The sequence below is a fragment of the Amblyomma maculatum genome, chromosome 4, assembly GCF_055883805.1.
Source record: "Amblyomma maculatum isolate TAMU_Amacu chromosome 4, ASM5588380v1, whole genome shotgun sequence".
NCBI classification, from domain to species: domain Eukaryota; kingdom Metazoa; phylum Arthropoda; class Arachnida; order Ixodida; family Ixodidae; genus Amblyomma; species Amblyomma maculatum.
In genome coordinates, this window is record NC_139347.1 from 87,918,556 (window position 1) to 87,937,833 (window position 19,278).

Below are 19,278 nucleotides of genomic sequence, written 5' to 3' on the forward strand. Positions count from 1 at the left end.
ATGTCGCGTCCGACCACTCAAACTGGGACCGGCTTCTCCCATTCGTCACGTACGCTTATAATACTGCCATACAAAGCACGACCGGCTTCTCCCCCTTTTTTCTTCTATACGGCCGTGAACCCACCTCAACTATGGACACGATACTTCCTTATCGCCCTGACACCTCCGAAGCGACCACCGTCTCTCAAGCAGCAGCATATGCAGAAGAATGTTGCCAGTTGGCCCGCTCATTTACAACCCAGAACCAAGGTCACCAGCAGTTCCTTCGCGCACCGTCCTGTCCAGCTCCTTCATACACCGCAGACTCCCTCGTGTGGCTTTGGGTTCCTGCCACCCCTTCCGGCCTCTCTACCAAACTTGCTTCAAAATACCATGGCCCATATCGGATTATTTGCCAGACCTCTCCGGTGAACTACGTTATAGAACCGCTTGTACCGACACCGGATATGCGTCGCCGCGGGCGTGAAACAGTGCACGTTGACCGCCTCAAGCCCTTTTACGACCCGCCTGTTGTGTCCACACCATGAGTCGGCAGGATGCCTCTTTTTTCTCCCGGGGATAATTGTAGTGTCACACCAACGCTCGGTGATTGTCGACGATGACAAAGACGACGAGCGTACGTCGAAAGGCGCGTGCAAAAGAAAGAAGACGGCAGACAAAAGACGAAGACGCAAGAGACTGACGCGCTAGGTAAACGGTCGACCTGAACACCGACCTGAGCTTCAACGCACCCTTACATATGTATATTTCTATTTTACTATAATCAATGTCAGTTATTTGTTGTTTTTTTTTCTCTTCTATCTACCGTTCTTTCCTTTTTTTTTTTTTCTTTCCTGGTGTGCTCAAAAATTATCTCACTGTGTATATAAGTGATTGTTTGCTTACTTTCCGTGATACTTTTCGTCTCAGTTTCATTTCATGTATTATTTATTTCTTTTTTTTTGTGTGTGTTCTCTGTGTGTAAACATGTTCGTGCTTTTTCGTTTTTTTTTTATTATTTGTGCTGCAGCACAAAGACCACATGGTTGTTCCTGCGCACATTAAATAAAGATTGATTGATTGATTGATTGATTGATTGATTATTATTATTATTATTATTATTATTATTATTATTATTATTATTATTATTATTATTATTATTATTATTATTATTATTATTATTATTATTAAAGCAATGAATAAATGATACCAAACAGAAGAGTAATTGGTAGCCTTTTCTTGCAGCAATTCAGAACACCTGCACAGCGGTCACCACATGAGCAGGGATCGTGGCCACGGATTACATAATTATGACTCATTTTTCCCGTATCATCAATATCGCCCGTATTGCCCCCATATTGCCCATACCTCGCACTATAAATACTCCCCGTATGACGCATATCGCCCGTATCCAATACCACCGTTTGTTCGAAATTAATATTGTTACGGTGGAGGAGGACGAGGAGGAGAAAACAACTTTGTTTAACGCATTACTAAGCGTCAGGAAAGTCCTGGGCCAGGGTCACCAAGGCCAACTGATCTTTCAGCTGGTCAGATGCCAAGCAAGCCCGCCAAGTTGGGGGAGGAGGGTGTGGAAAGTAAGGTGATTGAATTGCGATAGGGCTTGAAAACATGCAATGTTCTAAGTTTGCGTAGTGTTAAGAACAATTTGGGCATGCGGGGAATGTCTGATTCGGTATAGAAACGATCTGGCAGGACTAAGCAGAGTATGTAGGTGTACGCGTCTGAGAATGCATATTTGCGTGGTAGTGAGAGATTTATTAGGAAGAGGAAGTGTACAAAGCGTTTTTCTAGTGTTGTCATAGTGAATGTTTATCCCTTTTTTGTAGTGAAGGGCAGTGTAACACGTGGGTGGGCAAGGCCAGAGAATCCCAGGCGCCCGGTGTGGTAGTTCGCGGGCGAGGCGATGTACTACCTCACTGCCTGAGATTCCAGCGTGACCAAGGATCCACCTCAGTGTGACAGGGTTGGGATTTAGTTTGGTGAGAGCTCTGTGCAGATCATCCTGGAGTTCTTCAGGAATGCGACCCGTATGAATGGCACGTATAGCCTGCATTTAATCAGTGTATATGGTATATCCTGAAGGGTTAGGGGAGCTTGCGTGGTCTTGAATACGGGCGGCTATTGCCAGGGTCTCGAGAGTCCCTGTAGGAGGAGTATCTATGTAACGACCGAGGGTATGCGTCACTAAATCGCTACCCTGGCGTCTATTGCCAGGGTGATTGGAGACGCGATGTTAAAGAAAGGCATGATGGAAAGCAAGAAATCAAAGACTGAAAGGATGGATAAAAGAAAGGCATGATGTTAAAGAAACTGGGCGGAGGATTTGAAGCGCAGTATTAGTACCTGGCTTTGGAAGTAGGGTTATAAGTGATTGTATCCAAGATGCTGGAAATGTGCTTTCTTCCCAATGTAAGTTTATAATACTTATAAAATGCTCTTTGTCTTTGTCAGAGAGATTTCGAATGAGTGAGTACGTAATCTGGTTTTCACCTGGGACTGACTTCCGCTTTAGCTGTTCTAGCACCCAGTCAAAATTCCAGAGGGTAAAAGGCTCACCGAGTTCTGTATTAGAAGCACTAGTGTACGGAGGATAAATACTGGGTAGGGGAGGAGGCTGTCATCGCATCTACGCCTAGTTGCGAATAGTGCTTCTCAAGAGTGAGAACAGGATGCGGTTTAGGCCCGAGGAGTTCTCTGAGTAAGTGCCAGGTTCTTTTTTGATTTAGTGTGCCGTTGATGGTGTTAAATGTTTTGTTCCATTGATTCGTGTCAAGTGTAACGCAGTGTTCCTTAACCTGTCGCGTCAGTTCGTTGACACGCTCAGACAGGCAGGAATTGTTGGGCTGAGTGCGAAGGGTGCTCAAAAGTCGTTTCCGCCTCTTCCAGATGCGTAAAAAGTAAGGGTCCGGGTTATCTGACGGGGCTGAAGTGGAACTCTCCTGCGTAGCTTTTTTCTGGGCAAGCTTGAGTGCTTTTGTCCGGCTCTGAAGGCTGCCAGTAGTATGAAAGGTGTCGCGAAAAGTACGAAAGGCATTCTAGTTTGTGTGAGAAATTTTACGTTTACGCGGACGGGTACGGCTAGGGACAGTGATTTGAATAATGCAATGGTCGCTGAGCAATTTTTCATCTGTAACCTGCCAGGTGACATCTTACAGTTCGCGGCCCACTGTGACGTCTGGCATGGTGGATTGTTGGTGCCTGTAACCTTCCCGAATAATGCCGTTTGGGGGTATTATAAATAGGTAATTGACCTCAGTTTAATGCGTCGTTGAGCATGCGGCCAGGTCAGAAGGTGTGTGGGTAACCCCAGGTAACGTGCGGGGAATTAAAGTCCCCACCCATAAAGAAGTCGGAGTCTCGAAACAATCTTGAAGAAAACTGCATGAGTGGTTTGAAAAGCGTGTACTCCCTAGGTGGCTTATAAAATTTGAGAATGGATAAAGGGCGAGATGAGTGATCGGAAAAATGAGTAAATGCAATGAGGTGACGTTCAAGACGAGAGGGCACGTTAATGGTCTCAAATCGGAGGTCCCGACAAATATAAGTGCTCTCTAAGAACAAGCTTTCCTCGTCTTAAAGAAAGTGCTGACCGGCCGGACAGTACGAAAGCCACTTCATATGACCGCACTTTCACTGTAAAGTGCAACGCAGTGAGAGGGTTATGGGTGCGGTTCTGAGCCAGAACGACGGAAATAGAGAAGAACAGCCCTTGTTATTCGTAAGCAGGAAACTCATTGCACGTGAAGAGGCGTACAGCGCCTGGGAGAAAGAGTTCGCTTGTTTATGTAGGCTATCCGAACACTCAGTGCCATTTGGCCGGCTCAGGATTCGTAATTGAGACTGACCACTGTACAGTGACATGACTCTGGAACATGTCTCCGAAAAACGCCATTTTCCGCGTTGGAGCCTCGCCCTAAAGAAGCATAACTTGAAGTGCGCTACCGCAATAAAAAGGAAAACGGGAATGCTGATGGTATATGAGCTGAGGATTTGTCCGCTGGCAAAGTGGTATATTCCAGGCGCTCATCCAAGCCTACCTCTCATGCATCAAAGGGGTATACTTTATTTGATATATAATTTAGAAGGGCGTCTTCAGGCCTCCGTTTGCACGCTGGCACGACCTTTTATGGCAGCTATGGCCAAGTGCACAGCCGCTCTCAGAGCAATGCCCGGCTGACGCTTAACGTAATATGCATTTTTGCGCGCGCAAGAATCTTGAGAGCAGCGTTGGTCTGGGGATTGATTCTGAGATGGAATCTAATGCAGGTCGAACAACTGATCGCCGAGTTGGATTTAACTCCCCGCGGTACATGATCATCAGCAGCAAGGAATCTGCAATACCAATAAAACATAGGGGAGGCTTAATTTTTCCAGGTGGGGAGGGGGGGCATGTGCTTGCTGTTAGCGATATTCGGGCCATGTAGCTAACCCCGGAAGATTTACACAGGAGAAATGTAATTGCTTGTTGCGTGTTTTATTGACTATCGTTAGCATGCGTCGCTAGCATGCGCACCAATAGATCATGCTATTTTGGTGTCAAGGACCCTATATGCGTGCAAACTCGACATTTTGTTTTGTCAACATCAGCAGCCCTATTTGCACACTCTAAAGCAGAGTGGTGATGCAGAATCGAGAAAACTGCCGACGTGGTTTGGGATGGCACTTGCTGTAGATTACACGCAAGTGAAATGTGAAGCTTAAAGTGCAAAGAAATATTTTCTTCGAGACCTAACTTGCAGTGATAAATAGAGATAAGACCGCAACAATGAATTTTTTCTGCAGGCCACCAAATTGACCTTACTTTTTTTGTAGCCAAGTGCGGGTGTACCGCCATGAATTCCGAATATATGGTGGCCGTGTACACTTTATTGCTCGAAAAGTATCGCCGTGCCATGAACTTGCAGGTACCTGCGTTCATATACCGTGATTTGGTGATGTGGGCGGGAGCGCCTGTGGCTGTGCCGGCAGTGCATTACGCAGGAAGCACATCCCTGCTACTGGTAACTATACGCACGTAGACCTCAATGATCGTTGCCAAAGCACTACAGGCGAACCAGCCGCGCAGACATGTTGCTTACAGCGGCCCGTAAGGTCGAGAGGCGGACTGCAGACACAAACCAACGTAGTTGACATATATATGTAATCTATAAATGTAGGGTCACTAGTGAATTCGGTCCTGTGAGAAATCTAATGAACAGACGATCCCGAAGACAGGCAGGCGTTTAGGGTTGCACTACTGCGCTCATTGACAAGGGCACAGAACAACAGTAACTACGGTGAGCGAAGAAAATACTATTATTCAGACTTCATCGGACGGAGAGAAAGAAGGGAGAATGAGATGAATATGAATAGCTGCCCTGACACAAGAAGTTGAGGAGGAAATAATCACCGAACCTAGCAAGGAGTGCACGGCTCTTTAGCGCGCACTCGGCACCTCTCCCGCGCTTGCGTTTCCTTTTCCACAGTGAAAGTCGAGAAAAGCACGCTTTCGCTCCAGTGAAAGTTCATTGGAACTCTTCCAACCGACCGAGAAGCGTAGAAAATCCGGCTTCCTAGTTTTTTATTAAAGCAATTAACAACTACTTCTTGCTTGATTGTTTGTTGCGGTTTTTTCCCGCAAAATGTATTGTCCGTCACGAGGGGCTCTACATGCCCAAAAAGGGCTTGCAACAGAGCTACCGGGTTTCAAGGAAGTCATCAGTTTTTTGCGTTTTCTTATAAACCATATATAGGTTTTCGACATCATCAGAGGCTCTCTGGATTAAAAAACGCACTCCTGTGAAAAAAAAATGTCTCTTCATTCCCCGCTTTGACAGTTTTTTGCCCCTCCCGAGATGATGAAATCAAACGTCCAGCTATGACATCGCCGTGCGGTATCGCGCTATCATTTCAATATTCTTAAAACCAACATTAGCCAAAACAAAGAGGCAGGTTGTTGATTCATTCCTTAATGAAACATAAAACTTGCCGTTGGCCTGAGCTAAAATTAGGGGGGGGGGGGGGGGGGGGACTTTAAAAATCATGCCGTTTTTTTTTCTCTTTTTTTTTTTTTGTGGGTTACGTGCAACGGGGCGCGAGAGTCGAAGGGCGCGAGAGAGAACACTCGGGCTTTTGGTGGTAGACATTTGCTTTTCTTTCGAATATTGTTACATTTATGCTCAAGGATAAGGGGAAATGGTCTTGAAGCTAAAGTGCGTACTTTACGATCGTAAGTCTAGTGCAGAGCTCAGAAGTCCTACCTTGAATCATTTTTTTTTTCTTCAGAGTTTCCTGGGGGATTTTCTGGGGCTTGTTATCCTCTGTCCAGTTCGCCCTTCCGGTAAATAACTTTCAAGGGTTTCTTGACTTTCAGCGGATAAATGTGCTTGAACCCACGCGTTCCCAAATGAACCAACGAATTGAACCTTCTTCTCTACCACGGAGATCATCAAATATTTTATTTCTGCGGGCCTGTCCAAAGATTACGGCTGCATGAACCAAACTCGCGATGATCGCATATGCTTAATAGTAAGCTTATCGCAGACAGCCGGGTAACTGTATTTTGAAAACAAGCGAATGTTTTCGTTTTCCGCGTTAAACCAAGTCTTGCCATTCAAGTGGTAAATCTGTCATTGGCCTTCCCGTTACCCATAGTCGCAACCACTTGTTCTAGTGTCTCTTCTTGTGTTTGGGTGCTGTCAAGCACCGTACTTGGGGACAGTATGTGACGTCAGAGAGGCACGGAAAAAAACTGCATCTTAATGGTCGCCTTAAAGAACTACCTGTAGGACTGAAAAAATAAAAAGGGTTATTGATTGAATCAAAGACTGAGCCGTCAAGGTTGCGCGTGGCGGCATTTGCGAGCAATTATATCAGAGCGAAACTTGGTGCACATTCTCTGTTGTGGTACACGGTACGGTTTGTGTAGCGACATTCGAACATCTTATCACACTTTTCAGTATTTGCCTTAACAGTGTACTCTTGATGCCGTCGGCTTCTCAGGCCCAGAATTCATCTACGCCTTATTCCATTCTCTTTTTGTTTCCTCTTTGGTACCGTACTTTATCCAAATGCTTTTATTTTTCCTGGTTTGTGTTTAACGTCTCAAAACGACTCAGCCTCGGAGAGATGCCATCTTGAAGAGTTCCAGAAATTTGAGCACCTGCGATTTTTAAATTTTTTTAACGTGAACTGACATACCACAGCAGCCCACGGGGTGCTTCGTTTCGCCTCCATCGAAAAGCGGTCATTCCGGCCGTTATTACCAGGTTCTTTTGTTCAGCAGTAGTGCGCCTTAACCAATGAGCCACCGCGGACGGGAGGAATGTTTTCTCTCAAATTTTACCATCTTCCAAAAAAAAAAAAAAGAAAGAAAGGTCCAATCACCCAACAAAAGTGGATGCCGTAACAAGTGAGCATTTGAACTCTCACCTATTTCTCGTTTCCTGTTTCAGTTATTTTTACAAACACCTTCACATTCATGAAGACTTCATGCGTTTAATGTCGATTTCGTTAATTCCTTCGAGTGTCGCTTTTGATGCTTCTTGACCAATTTCAGCAATTTAAGTTTGCGGTGAGTTAAGTTAACCACTCACTGTTTTTGGACATTTTCCCTTGGTTGTTACTTTACAGATGGATTTGCCATATCAGCAAAAATCCTAGTGATGTTCCCGTTTGCAAACTCATGCAGAGGATGACTATGTACACTGCAGAAATGTTGATTGAAAGATTAACAAATGAAAAGCCTATGCTGGTCATGAGATGATGTTGCAGAAGTTAGTTGGTTGGTTGGTTTGTGGGGTTTAACGTCCCAAAGCAACTCAGGCTATGAGAGACGCCGTAGTGGAGGGCTCCGGAAATTTAGACCACCTGAGGTTCTTTTATTTACATTGACATCGCACAGCCCAGGGCACCTTGCTTTTCGACACCATCGAAAAGCGGCCGCCGAGGCCGGGATTCGATCCCACGTCCTTGGGAACAGTAGTCGAGCGCCGTAACCACTGCGCCACCCCAGCGGGGTTGATGTTGCAGAAGTGTATAGAAGTATATTTAGACAAGAATAAATGGTACCAAACAAAGCTGTAATCTATATTGCCTATATCATCCATATTGCCCGTAATTACCTATAAAGCAAGCATGCCCATCTTGCCTGTATGTCCATATAGCCCATATCACCCGTATTATCCATACCTCCCATATGATACATATCCCTCGTACGTGTCCAATAACACCGTGTGTTCCAAATTCATATTGTTATGGTGTGTAGCCGGGATATCGGAGGAGGACGAGCATTCTTTGGGCGCTGTATCGAACGACGACGACACTGAAGCTGAAGTTGTTGTGTTGGTGCGCATTGGTACGCATTGGTGTTCTGAGGCGTTCCTGAGATGGAAGTAAGGCTCTTATCGCTCAGGAACACCCCGTAACAGTTTGCCGGAGGTTCTGCGTGCAACTGTCGTGGGACCGCAACCTGGAACTCCAAAGTGGCCTCCAACTCACGTGCAAGCGATGTCGATATCTTAGATCTGCTAGACAGCTCATTCTCTTCTGTTTCCCGCTTGAACGGACTACAGAGCACCTCAGTTGAGCGCTTGTGGCGTTTCTTCAAAAACGTAGTTCACCAATATATACGTGAGTTTGCACCAAGAAAGCGGAAAGTTTTGCGCAGTAGCAATCCATGGATGACAAGAGATATCGCGCGTCTCCGACGTAAAGTAAAGAAAGCGAGACAGCAACACTCAAAACGTCCTTCTTCGCGGACTGCCGATAAGATTTCCGTGCTACGCCTGTCGTTGCGGAACGCTATCAGTAAGGCTAAACACCATTTCTACACTGTTCGTTTGAAAAACTTCCTTGTTTCTTCACCAAGCAAGTTTTAGCGATATCTCGCGCCAAATCGATTCTTGGTCTTTCTGCAGATACTGCGATTATGGACAATAAGTTAGAAAGAGCACAGGCGCTCAACGAGTACTTGAGACCTGCTGAGCCAGACGGGAACGGAACGGCGTACCGCCGGCATTCATGCTGCCACGAATAATGAACTCCGCTAGCTTCTTCTTCTTCTTCTTCTTCTTCTTCTTCTTCTTCCTCTTCTTCTTATTCTTCTTCTTCTTCTTCTTCTTCTTCTTCTTCTTCTTCTTCTTCTTCTTCTTCTTCTTCTTCTTCTTCTTCTTCTTCTTCTTCTTCTTCTTCTTCTTCTTCTTCTTCCTTGATATTTGGCACATACCCACGAAAGGGGATTGGCCAGGGTTCAGTGTGGACTGCCAAATGTTGTACACAAACTGCGCTAGCTTGGCAGACGTGCCAAGACCGTCGTCTTCTTTTGCGGCGGGACCACGATGGCATGCCACAGTACCTATATACCTATATTCGTGATGCCGAGATTTTTTGAAGAAAGGATAGTTTGTCATTTCTGTGATTTTGGCTCGCGTGGTACCCCACGTGTGCGTGGGGTGTTTCATCGGTAGAACACCGTATGTGGAGATGTTCATGGCTAAGAAAATACAGGAACCGCTGCATGGCAATTATTGTGCAGAAGGAAAACAGAAAAGGTGTTGAAATTGATAGGCTCTTCCAGTAAAAATATCACGTGTTCCATACAGCAGCGATGGAAACTGCGCACAGTTGTAATTTTACAAAATCGATACTTAATAAGCTCATTCAACCTTCTCCCCAAAAGAAGACAAAGTATCTCCTTTGCTCGAGGGTGCAAACTAGAAATATCCAGGAAAAAGAAGAAGAAGAAGAAGAAGAAGAAGAAGAAGAAGAAGAAGAAGAAGAAGAAGAAGAAGAAGAAGAAGAAGAAGAAGAAGAAGAAGAAGAAGAAGAAGAAGAAGAAGAAGAAGAAGAAGAAGAAGAAGAAGGCATCAGTGTGGAAGGAGTCAAGAGTAAGCACATAATTACAGTTAAATTCTACCAAACAGGGGAATTCCTTTTACGGCTGTGTACAAGGGAAGGCTAGAGAACTGGCTTTATTCCTCTTTTAGCCCCTGTCCGGGGCCATGTGTCTTAACAATATCCACCAGGTTTCAACCAGCAGGTTACGGACGCACTGGACAACAGCTTGGTGAATGTCGATACAGGGTTGGCTTTAAAGTGCTAGTCAGTCGTTGATGAACTTAAGGTATAAAGACTCGGATGTATTATGATCGGGATGTGTCGGGATGATTCTTATTCTGTGCAGCACCTTCACAATTGGTGTATGCGTGTGTGTTATTAAAGATCGAACGTCCTTGCAGAATGGGCAGGCCGAGGGTTCGGGTCCTCATAATTTGGGGGAGGTTACGATTAAAGTAAAGGTCGGCAACTGTCGGACATTGTTTAAACATGACCTGTTTTTGTGTTTTAATACAGCTGTTGAATGTCATAATTCGCTGGAACAGTACTTGGTGTATCTTGGCATACGCAATGATATTTCGCGATATTTGTTGGTATTTCGCGATAACCTTCATGTGTTGTAGTTTAATATGGGGGAATCGAATTCACTTGTACTTTTTCTTGCGTTTCAATATAGGTGCAAACTAAGTAAGCCATTCTTTACAGCTGCGTATGAAAAAAAAAATTACGTTAATTTCCGAGCCTCGCTAGACTTTCCAGAATAGCTTTCTGGCTGCGATCCTGCTTAGCGGCACTATTTTGTGTTATAATATTTCGGGTGAAAATTAAAATGTAGCATTTGTACAGTTGTCTGAAATTATTGAAATGAAAAAGAATAGCGAAAGTACTCACCGACATACGCCCAACAGAAGAGCAAGCCGTAGAGAGCAGCACATTGCCACCAGGATCGCAGCTCGAACCACGCAGTTCTTCGCTCCATATTCGCCGCCTCCACCGACGACAGAAACAAAAGAAGTGTCACCGTTGATCACACCGCTGTTGTAACAACAAACTACGGTTGGCAGGCGGCATACACGAGTTACGCTAGTCCGTCCGCTGATCCACAGACTCGAGCGCAGCCATTAATCCCAGCTAGACAGAGCAAATTCGCGTCACCTACTCCGCGCGTATGGAGAAAGCGGAGGCAGGCGCACCTCCGTAGAACGCAGGACCGGTTGTACTGCGGACAGAGGAGAAAACCTCTGCCAGGGGCGCTGCGCCGCGCCTTGGAGACTTCGGCAAAAGCTCCGCGGAGCGCGGCCGCGTCGTCTGCTCCACGCTGCATTGGAGCGCGTGTTTACATGCGCGCGCGCGGTTGTTGCTTTCTCCTCCTGCAGCGTTCTGGCCGCCATCGCGTTCCAAGAAAACGAAAAAAAAAAAAAAAAAGCGGCAATGATTGAATTACGGCGTGATTCAATACAACTTCAAATCAATTCAAATCAAAATTACTTCGCATCCATACATATTGTAGGCGGCACAGGCAAAAAGCCGAGAAACAATCCGCCTTTTTCACAAAATGTGGCGCTCTCTGGGAGTGGTTGAAAATTCGTCTGCTACTGGTTGAAAATGTCTTTGGCGCCAACACAATGACGGTGTGTATTCTTCACAGCTACCACCATCTATCGCATACGCCTGTCACGAATATTACCAGCACATGGCCTCCAAGATGAGCTACGGCTACGCTAATCATGGAGGCCATGAATTGCGCATGCGCAGCTGGGGTTGGTGGTTTGTTTTTCAACCAGGGAAGAGGCGCGCATGCGTAGAGCGGCCTGGTGAAAAAGGCGAATTGGCTTGACATGGGTCTCTGCCCCTTTCGGAGATTGCATACCTAGTAATGCAAACAAATGTTGACAGCAACAATAGAAGATGGTTACGCAACGTTATACAACGGTAAAAATGTTTCTAATGATTCATAATAAAAATTAAAGCAAGCATTTTATTACATGGTTAATAATATTAATTGTACAAACTCACAAACTGAGAGAAGAGATCGGACTCTAATTGAACTTAACTAGGATAGTAATGAGTAGGACAGTAACTGAGTACCATAATTCATGCGTGTGTGTGGTGTTACAGTATGACGAGTGTCGTGCTGTTTTGTGTTTTTGGATATAGATGAAAGATGTTCAATAAAGGGGCTTCCTCGCTTTTTTCGGCATGGTATCGCAGCAAAAGAAATGATATGTGTTGACATTTTATAGGGCAGATTTCAAGTTTCTTGAGAAAGGGTTCAGTGTATGCATCATATACTGAGTTGCAAATAGCACGCACAGCTTTTTTTTTTTTTTTACAGTGAGGAATGTTTATTGATATTTGACATCGTAGTATTTCCCCTGAGTAGATGGCAATATTTTAGATGTGAAAAAAAGAGAGAGTTATAGATTAACAACTTAATGGAAACGGGAAGAAAAAAGCGTAATCTCGTAAGGGCGTCAGCAACGGCGGCGAGTTTTGAACTAAGCATGTCGTTGTGTTTATTCCATGTCAGGTGTTTTTCAAATATGACGCCAAGACATTTAACTGAAGTTGTTACTTCTATTGGGGATTTTCCGATATTTATGCGAACTGTAATGGTAGCCCTGGAATGTTTAGGCTGGAATAGAATGGATTTCATTTTGTTAGTGTTGATGATTAATGAATTTACTTGGCACAATGTACTGAGTTTGTCTAATGCTGAGTTATATTTAGACACAAGTTCCTTACAGATAGAAGAAGTGAATAATAAAGTTGTATCATCAGCACAGATAATGTATTTAGCGTGGGGAGAAATGTTTATGATATCTTTAATATAAATATTAAATAATAGTGGCCAATTATGCATCTTTGAAACACTCCGCTTGTAACTATTTTAAGATGCTTGTGTGGTAAACGGTGATGGGGTGTTTGTCAGCCCCCTTTGCGAACTCAGACGTGGAGAAATACTTGCACCGGGTCACCTTGGCAAACATTGTGTCCGCACGAGGAATCGGTTCAGAATCGGAAATGACAATCTTGTTTAATCGCCAGAAATCGATGCAGAAACGAATCGTGCCAACTTTTTTGACTACGACAATGGGCGAGTGATACGGTGACGTAGAGTGTTCAATGACCCCCAGACGCAGCATATCCTTTATCACTTTTTCAACGGCCTCCTTTAGGGCGAATGGTATGGGAAACTGTCGAACTTGGATAGGAGAATTAGTCGTAAGCTTGATTTCAAAATGCAGGGAATTCGTTTGGCCAGGTTGATCCGATAAAATATCTTTGAATCTACATAATATTCTTCTGGCTTCCTGGCGCTTTTCGCCTGCAAGTTCGGCCGATATGCTGACGTCCGTCTTATCTTGAGTTTCATGCAGCATTACGTATGAAATATCCTCAGTGAATGTTCCTTCATCTTTCAATTCATCATGATCATCCCCTTAGCCGTGGCAGCTGCCACAGAAGTTGGAACAGCAGTTGCTGCGGGATGTGGAACCTTTTCTCTGAAGCCTTTTCCCTCCTCCTCCGTAGCCATGTGGCAGGTGCCACTAGCTTTGACACCAAATTCGCTCATTCCTCATATTTTTTCAACACGTTAATGTGAAAGAGGGTGACTCTATGACCCAGGTAAACAACATAGTCAAGGTCAATGCGCCCGCCCAGTACCTCAAATGGTCCTTTCCACGCGAAAGAGTCAGTTTGTTAGAATCAGTTGGCAAAAGAACAAGAACTTTGTCACCTACGTCCAGCTTTCGCTTCCTGACTGCCTTTCACATTCTGCTATCTGCAGCTCTTTAGCCCTCTTCAACGACCCTCTGGCGAGAACGCGTTCTGTAAGCACTGTCTAAGCCCCATCATGTGCTGGTAAGTGGATTTGATTTCTTCATCCTGGTGGCTGTTAGTCCACAAGTTTCTCAACACACTCATCGGCCCTCGCAGGAGCCTCCCGTATGAAAGTTCAAAAGGTGCGAAGCCGGTGCTGCTTTGCGGTAGTTCTCTGTAGGCAAACATCAAAGGTTCCAAGTACCGATCCCAGCCCTTTGGTCGCTCTTGGCACATGCGGCCTATATCATGCGTTTCAGTGTGCCGTTAAAACGTTCCACCAAGCCGATCGCCATATGGGGATAGGGTGTCGTCGGCAGCTGTCGTACAGAGAGTAGACAGCTGAATTCTTTTATCACTGTCGGCATGAAGAAAGGGCTATGATCGCTGACAATTTCTCGAGGAATCTCGACTTTAGAAAGTATTTCTAACAGTCCATCGGCCACCTGTCTCGCTTCAATAAAACGCAAGGCGATGGCATCGGTGTACCTCGTAGAGAAATCCACCATGGTCAATATGTAACAATTGCCTTTCTCGGATGTGCGAGACAGGGGCCTAGCAATGTCTACAGCAACCGGCGTTAACGGGGTTTGAATGACGGGGATGATACCTAAGGGAGCTCGGCCAACGAGGTGTCGAGGTGCCATCTTTTGGCAAATGTCGCACGACTTCACAAACCGTCTCATATTCGACTGTACTCCAGACCAATAAAACTCAGCTAGTATGCGGATTCGTTTTTATTACCCCTTGAAGGCCAGAACACATTCCTTCATGTGCAAGCTTAAGCACAGTTTCTAGTAGTTGTCTCAGAACAACAAGCTGTTCCAGTTCTTTCCGGCACGGCATCTGGTGCTTGCAGTAAAAGACCCGTTGCTGAGGAAATATTGCGTTTCATCGCTCTACTCACTAGTGCCGACGGCCGCAAATCATGAACGTAACGAATCGTCAATGCGCTAAACTCTTACGGCAGACTGCGGTTGATGATTGTGGCTGACGTCGTTACCACTGGTAAATTGGACACTGTGTCGCTCTCGTGGCTGCAAGACAAACCTTCTGAATGACTTGTCACATGCTTGGGTTCAGCATCCAACACGGAAGGTCCTCGCTCGGTGATATATGCTTCCGGTGAATTACCGCGTCCTGCTTGCGACGGCCTGTCTCGAGAGTCACATGACAGAAGATTATCGTCCCCATCTAGAGTGACGAAGTTCCCACTTGAGTCAGAGGCATTAAACTCTGCCATCCGAGTTTGACTTGAAGGTCCTAGAAGATTGCGCTGTTTTCGGTCCCAGAGAGGCGGTACAGCTTCAATTTTCCCAAGAACCACATCATATAAAAATTTCCGCCATGCCTTTGGCTCGTACTGTGCCGGTGAAGATGGGGGTGTCCATCCAATGCGGGTGTCAAACGGGCTGATACGCCCAGTATCAAAGGGCAGCGCGCACCCCCATGAGACACCCCTATTTTCACGTTCGAGTGGTTTCATTTGGCGCAGCAACGCGCTTTTTGTATGCTGAAAGACTGCCCATTTTCATAAATACGTATGAGTTATCTCTAAGAATCTAAAAATACATCTGAATATATAAATCAAACACGTTCTTAGTACGAGTTTTCTACAAAACATCAAACAACCCTGACGATATCTCTCACCGAATTCGCACGCCGGTTCGCTGCATGTGAAAGCGCTGTGCGAAATCGCACTACGGCGTCACCGACTGCACCGAAAATTTTCGCTGCAGTCGCAGCATGTGAAACGGGCTATAGGCTGTCGTTTGGTTCACTGGGGCGCCGTCTGAAGCTGGCAGAATCGCTGGGCGGCGGCGGGACACCAGCCGCTCTTCCTGCCTGCCTCAGGGGGGCAGGCGACTGTTAAAATAAATTACCAGTCGAAGAACTTCCACCGAGAAACGCCGCGTCATCAATTAAGCGACGCTCTTGGTTTTCATACCTTTATTCATCTGCGACTTGGAAGGAACGAAGGCTCGAAGAAAACGATTAAAAAGTTGTGGAGGTCCCGCTCGTTGAAACGCTGTAGGCCTCCAGAACGCAACAAGTTTGAGTGCTATTGTTCAGGATTCATTTGGTGAGGTTACTGCTACTTAATTTAAATGCGCGCGACGCGATCCAATGCGGCGGCTGAGGCCCAACTATACGGAAGAGCAGCTATTGATTAAACTTCCTTCGTCTCCTTCTTTAACAAAAATAAAACAAGAAAAGAAAGAATAAACGAAGATTGAGCGTGAGAACTTTTTGGTGCACAAAAGGATCTCCCGGTGAGCAGTTTAGAATCGTCTGCTTGAAGCTCAGAAATAAGTATTCTAGCGCAACGTGCTGTAGCCGACTGCATGGAATCCGGAGACTGTACCCAAATTTGAGAGACAAGCCCTGCACGCTTCATAGACCACCCAAACTTAGGCAGAAGAACTGAAGCGACGCTGCCCGCTGTCTGTACGGTCTTATCTCTGCTTCTTTTTTTGTCCATTTCTACACTGCATGCACATGGCGGGCGAACGGTCAGCGCCAGCATATATATATTTCACGTTTGCTGCTTATGAGCTCCCTGCTTTGCGTATGTGTATAGAGCAGGCTACGCAAGGGACACCTACGCAGCCCGAATCTTGCTGCTACAGTGTGTCCCATCTGTCGCGATCCTAATGCGTTCTGGCGTCACTCATTATCTGCGTCAGGGGACCGATGCCGACTGCAGCTTGATCGCCTGCCGAGGGAGACGCCAGCTCCGGAGCGACTGCCGCAAGCGAAGTGGAATGAATGTAGCCTGGATGTCCGTTTAACGCCCTTCAATAAACTAAATGTAGCCCTAACATGTTAAAATTGCCGCCCGCCTGCTCTCCGGCGCTTCGTTTCGGCCTTCGACCCTCCCATATTGGCCGAGCGCCGTCATGTGTTTTCGCGCGCTTTTTGTCTTGCTTGTTGCAGCTTCTTTTCCCGCGGTACCAAACGATGCGCACACGGGGCATTTCATCGTATGTTTTGCTACATATCTTGCGCCTCCTTCCTGCCGGTTTTTGAAAAGTCTTTTGTTAAATATTGCGTGTTCCTGCGCTTTCGGGCGCAGCACATGCTAGCATGATGGCAAGCGTTGTTTAGAATGCTGTCCTTGAATCGAAATGCGGACAGTATCTGTATTTTTCTGCCAGTGGGGGAACCCTCAGTTCAGGGTCCCGTTGGCCGAGGCTTGAGTGACCGGGCTGCGGGCCAGCCATTCTGCTGGCATTTCGGGCAGGGGTCCTGGAGGATGGAGTAATAAACGCAGTTTTCTCTCGGTCTCTCACATCTATCTCTATTTGCCAATATCTGGATTTCAGGTCCACTGAAGAGAAATATTTCGCGGAGCAGAGACAATCCAGAGCATGGTCGATGCGTGGCAGGGAATAGACGTCTTTCTTAGTAACTTTGTTTAGTCGGCGGTAATCCACACAAAACCTCCGCGTACCATCATTTGTCTGTACAAGAACAACAGGTGCAGCCCATTGACTCCGCGAGGGCTGGATGACATCGTCGCGAAGCTTCTCTTTCACTTGGCGGGTGATAGCGGTGCGTTCACTCGGGAACACTCGGTAAGGTGACTGTCTGAGAGGTGGCACGGTATAATGCGCAATAAAGCGCTGCTTGGCGCTATCGGTTCTGCCAACACGTGAAGATTTGGAGAAGGTCGTCCGATAGCGCCGGAGGAGCTCGTTCACTTGGCGATGCTACAGTTGAGAAAGTGCAGGGTTAATAGCGAAGTGTAAATCGGTGGTTGGCCTCTCCCCCTCTGTCAATGACAGCGTCGTCAAAAGTCCAGAGGCCTTTCGAACGTGCGTGATACCGCAAATGTGAGCCACTACAGTCCCAATGCCTAAATACTGGTGCTCACCGCCAAACTTTGTGAGTAGGATATCTGCTTTGCTGTCTTCGAGACGGACGACTTCTCTGGCTACAGCAAGACTGCGTTCGAAAAGTAAGATCTGTTTGCTTTCCACGACACCTTCAAAGTTTCAGAGTGTCTTCGCAGCCACAGACGTCATCACACTGGAATGGGGCGGAATATTGGAGTGATTATCAAGAATATACGATGCTGTCGGTTACTCTGGAGCGCGGTGTATTGCGTTCTCAGTCGATAAGGTCACTGACTTTGCCTGTAGGTCGATAACAGCTCCATTTTCTGCTAAGAAATCCATGGCAAGGATGACGTCGCGGGAACACTGGGCAAGAACGACGAAGGTTGCCGAGTTTGTTTCTTCTTGCACTGTAACCCTAGAAGGGCAGGTACCGGTCAACGGGATCAAGGGGCCTCCGGCAGTACTAATTTGCGGGCCTGTCCAGGGTGTAGTCACCTTCTTCGGAGTGGCGGCGAATGGCCCACTCATTACAGAATATTGGGCGCCGGTATCCAAGAGCGTTATCACGTCGGTTCCGCCCACTGAAATGTTGAGGTGGGCGGTTACAGCTGTGGTGTTGCCGGAACGTCGCGGGTACCGGTCACGGCTGCGGGTTGCACTAGCTGATTTCGTGTCGTCGAACTGGAGCGCCGAGGCAGCGGATAATTGTGGGGCGCGTCGTGTCGTCGTGAAACGGTGAGATCATCCGGTAGCAACGGTGGAGGAGCTTGAGAATTTCGCCCATGCGCAACCTTCCCCCCAAACATTGCCGCTTCTAGTTTTCCCGATGGGGGCTAGGGGAGCGGACCCGCATCAGGCCGGCATTTGCACGTGTCTGCGAGGATTAATGGCGCGGTGAAGGCGACCGGGAGCAGTCAAAGGACATTCCGGATGTTTCAGCCAAGTACGCGTGAAAAGTAAGGGGTTCACCACGCTGCGGCTTTCGCGCTTCGGCGCTAAACCGCGACAGACCCATTCATCGGTAATAGCAATTGCGGTGCAGGTGACTAACCTCGCCACAGTGGAAGCGCAGCGGACGATGATTGCGAGTGCGCCAGACGTCTATTTTGCGTGGACGCACCTGAGGAGGTCGAGCGGAAGGTGCTGGACGAGTGTATACAGGGGCTTCTTGGTGCTGACTGGGATGTGCACAGGCACGACGAACGACTGCGGCGTAGGTCATGTCCTGCAGTGGTATTGTTGAGAGTGACTCGGGTGGAGTGAGTGCCTGGTTGACCTCTTCCCGAACCATCTGCGAAAATCAGGGTACTTATAGGGGTGCTGATGTCGTTTTTGTAGCTCCTGGCGTACGACGGCCGATATGGTCTCTTAAAGCATGCCAGTGCTACAAGTGTCGGCAAAGGCGGAAACAGTAGGGGTGGACGGCCGAGCGCAGTGCTTGGATCGCATCTCTGGCGCCTTCTCACTGGTAGTGCCCTCGGACACAAATTTGCCGATGATCTTGGGGGGACATCGCACTTATCCAACGAAGATAGGTTTCTAATTAATTTCCCTCATGAGATAGCGGAGCTTTTTATCTTTGGACATGTTTGGATCAGCGCAATGGAATAGCCTCGTCATGTCCCCGAAGTAAACGAGGACGCTCTCGTTAGGAAGCTGAGCTCTCGTCTTTAGGAGCAGTTCGGCGCGTTCTTTGCGAAGAATGGTGGTGAAAGCTCGCAGGAACTGGTCCTTGAAGGAACTCCACGTTCTGATAGTAGTTTCATGATTTTCAAACCATGTGCGAGGTGCA

The 19,278-nt window shown here is 46.8% G+C and overlaps 1 protein-coding gene across 1 annotated transcript in view; it reads right to left on the reverse strand.

Moving 5' to 3' along the window:
• LOC146191596 (platelet-derived growth factor receptor alpha-like) overlaps positions 1 to 19,278 on the reverse strand; it is a 74,044-nt gene that overhangs the window by 53,289 nt on the left and 1,477 nt on the right. The window contains exon 2 of the mRNA XM_084600351.1: positions 10,711 to 10,807. Within this exon, the coding sequence (XP_084456477.1) occupies positions 10,711 to 10,798 (88 nt within the window). The 5' untranslated portion in view covers positions 10,799 to 10,807. The remainder of the gene's footprint in view (positions 1 to 10,710; positions 10,808 to 19,278) is intronic.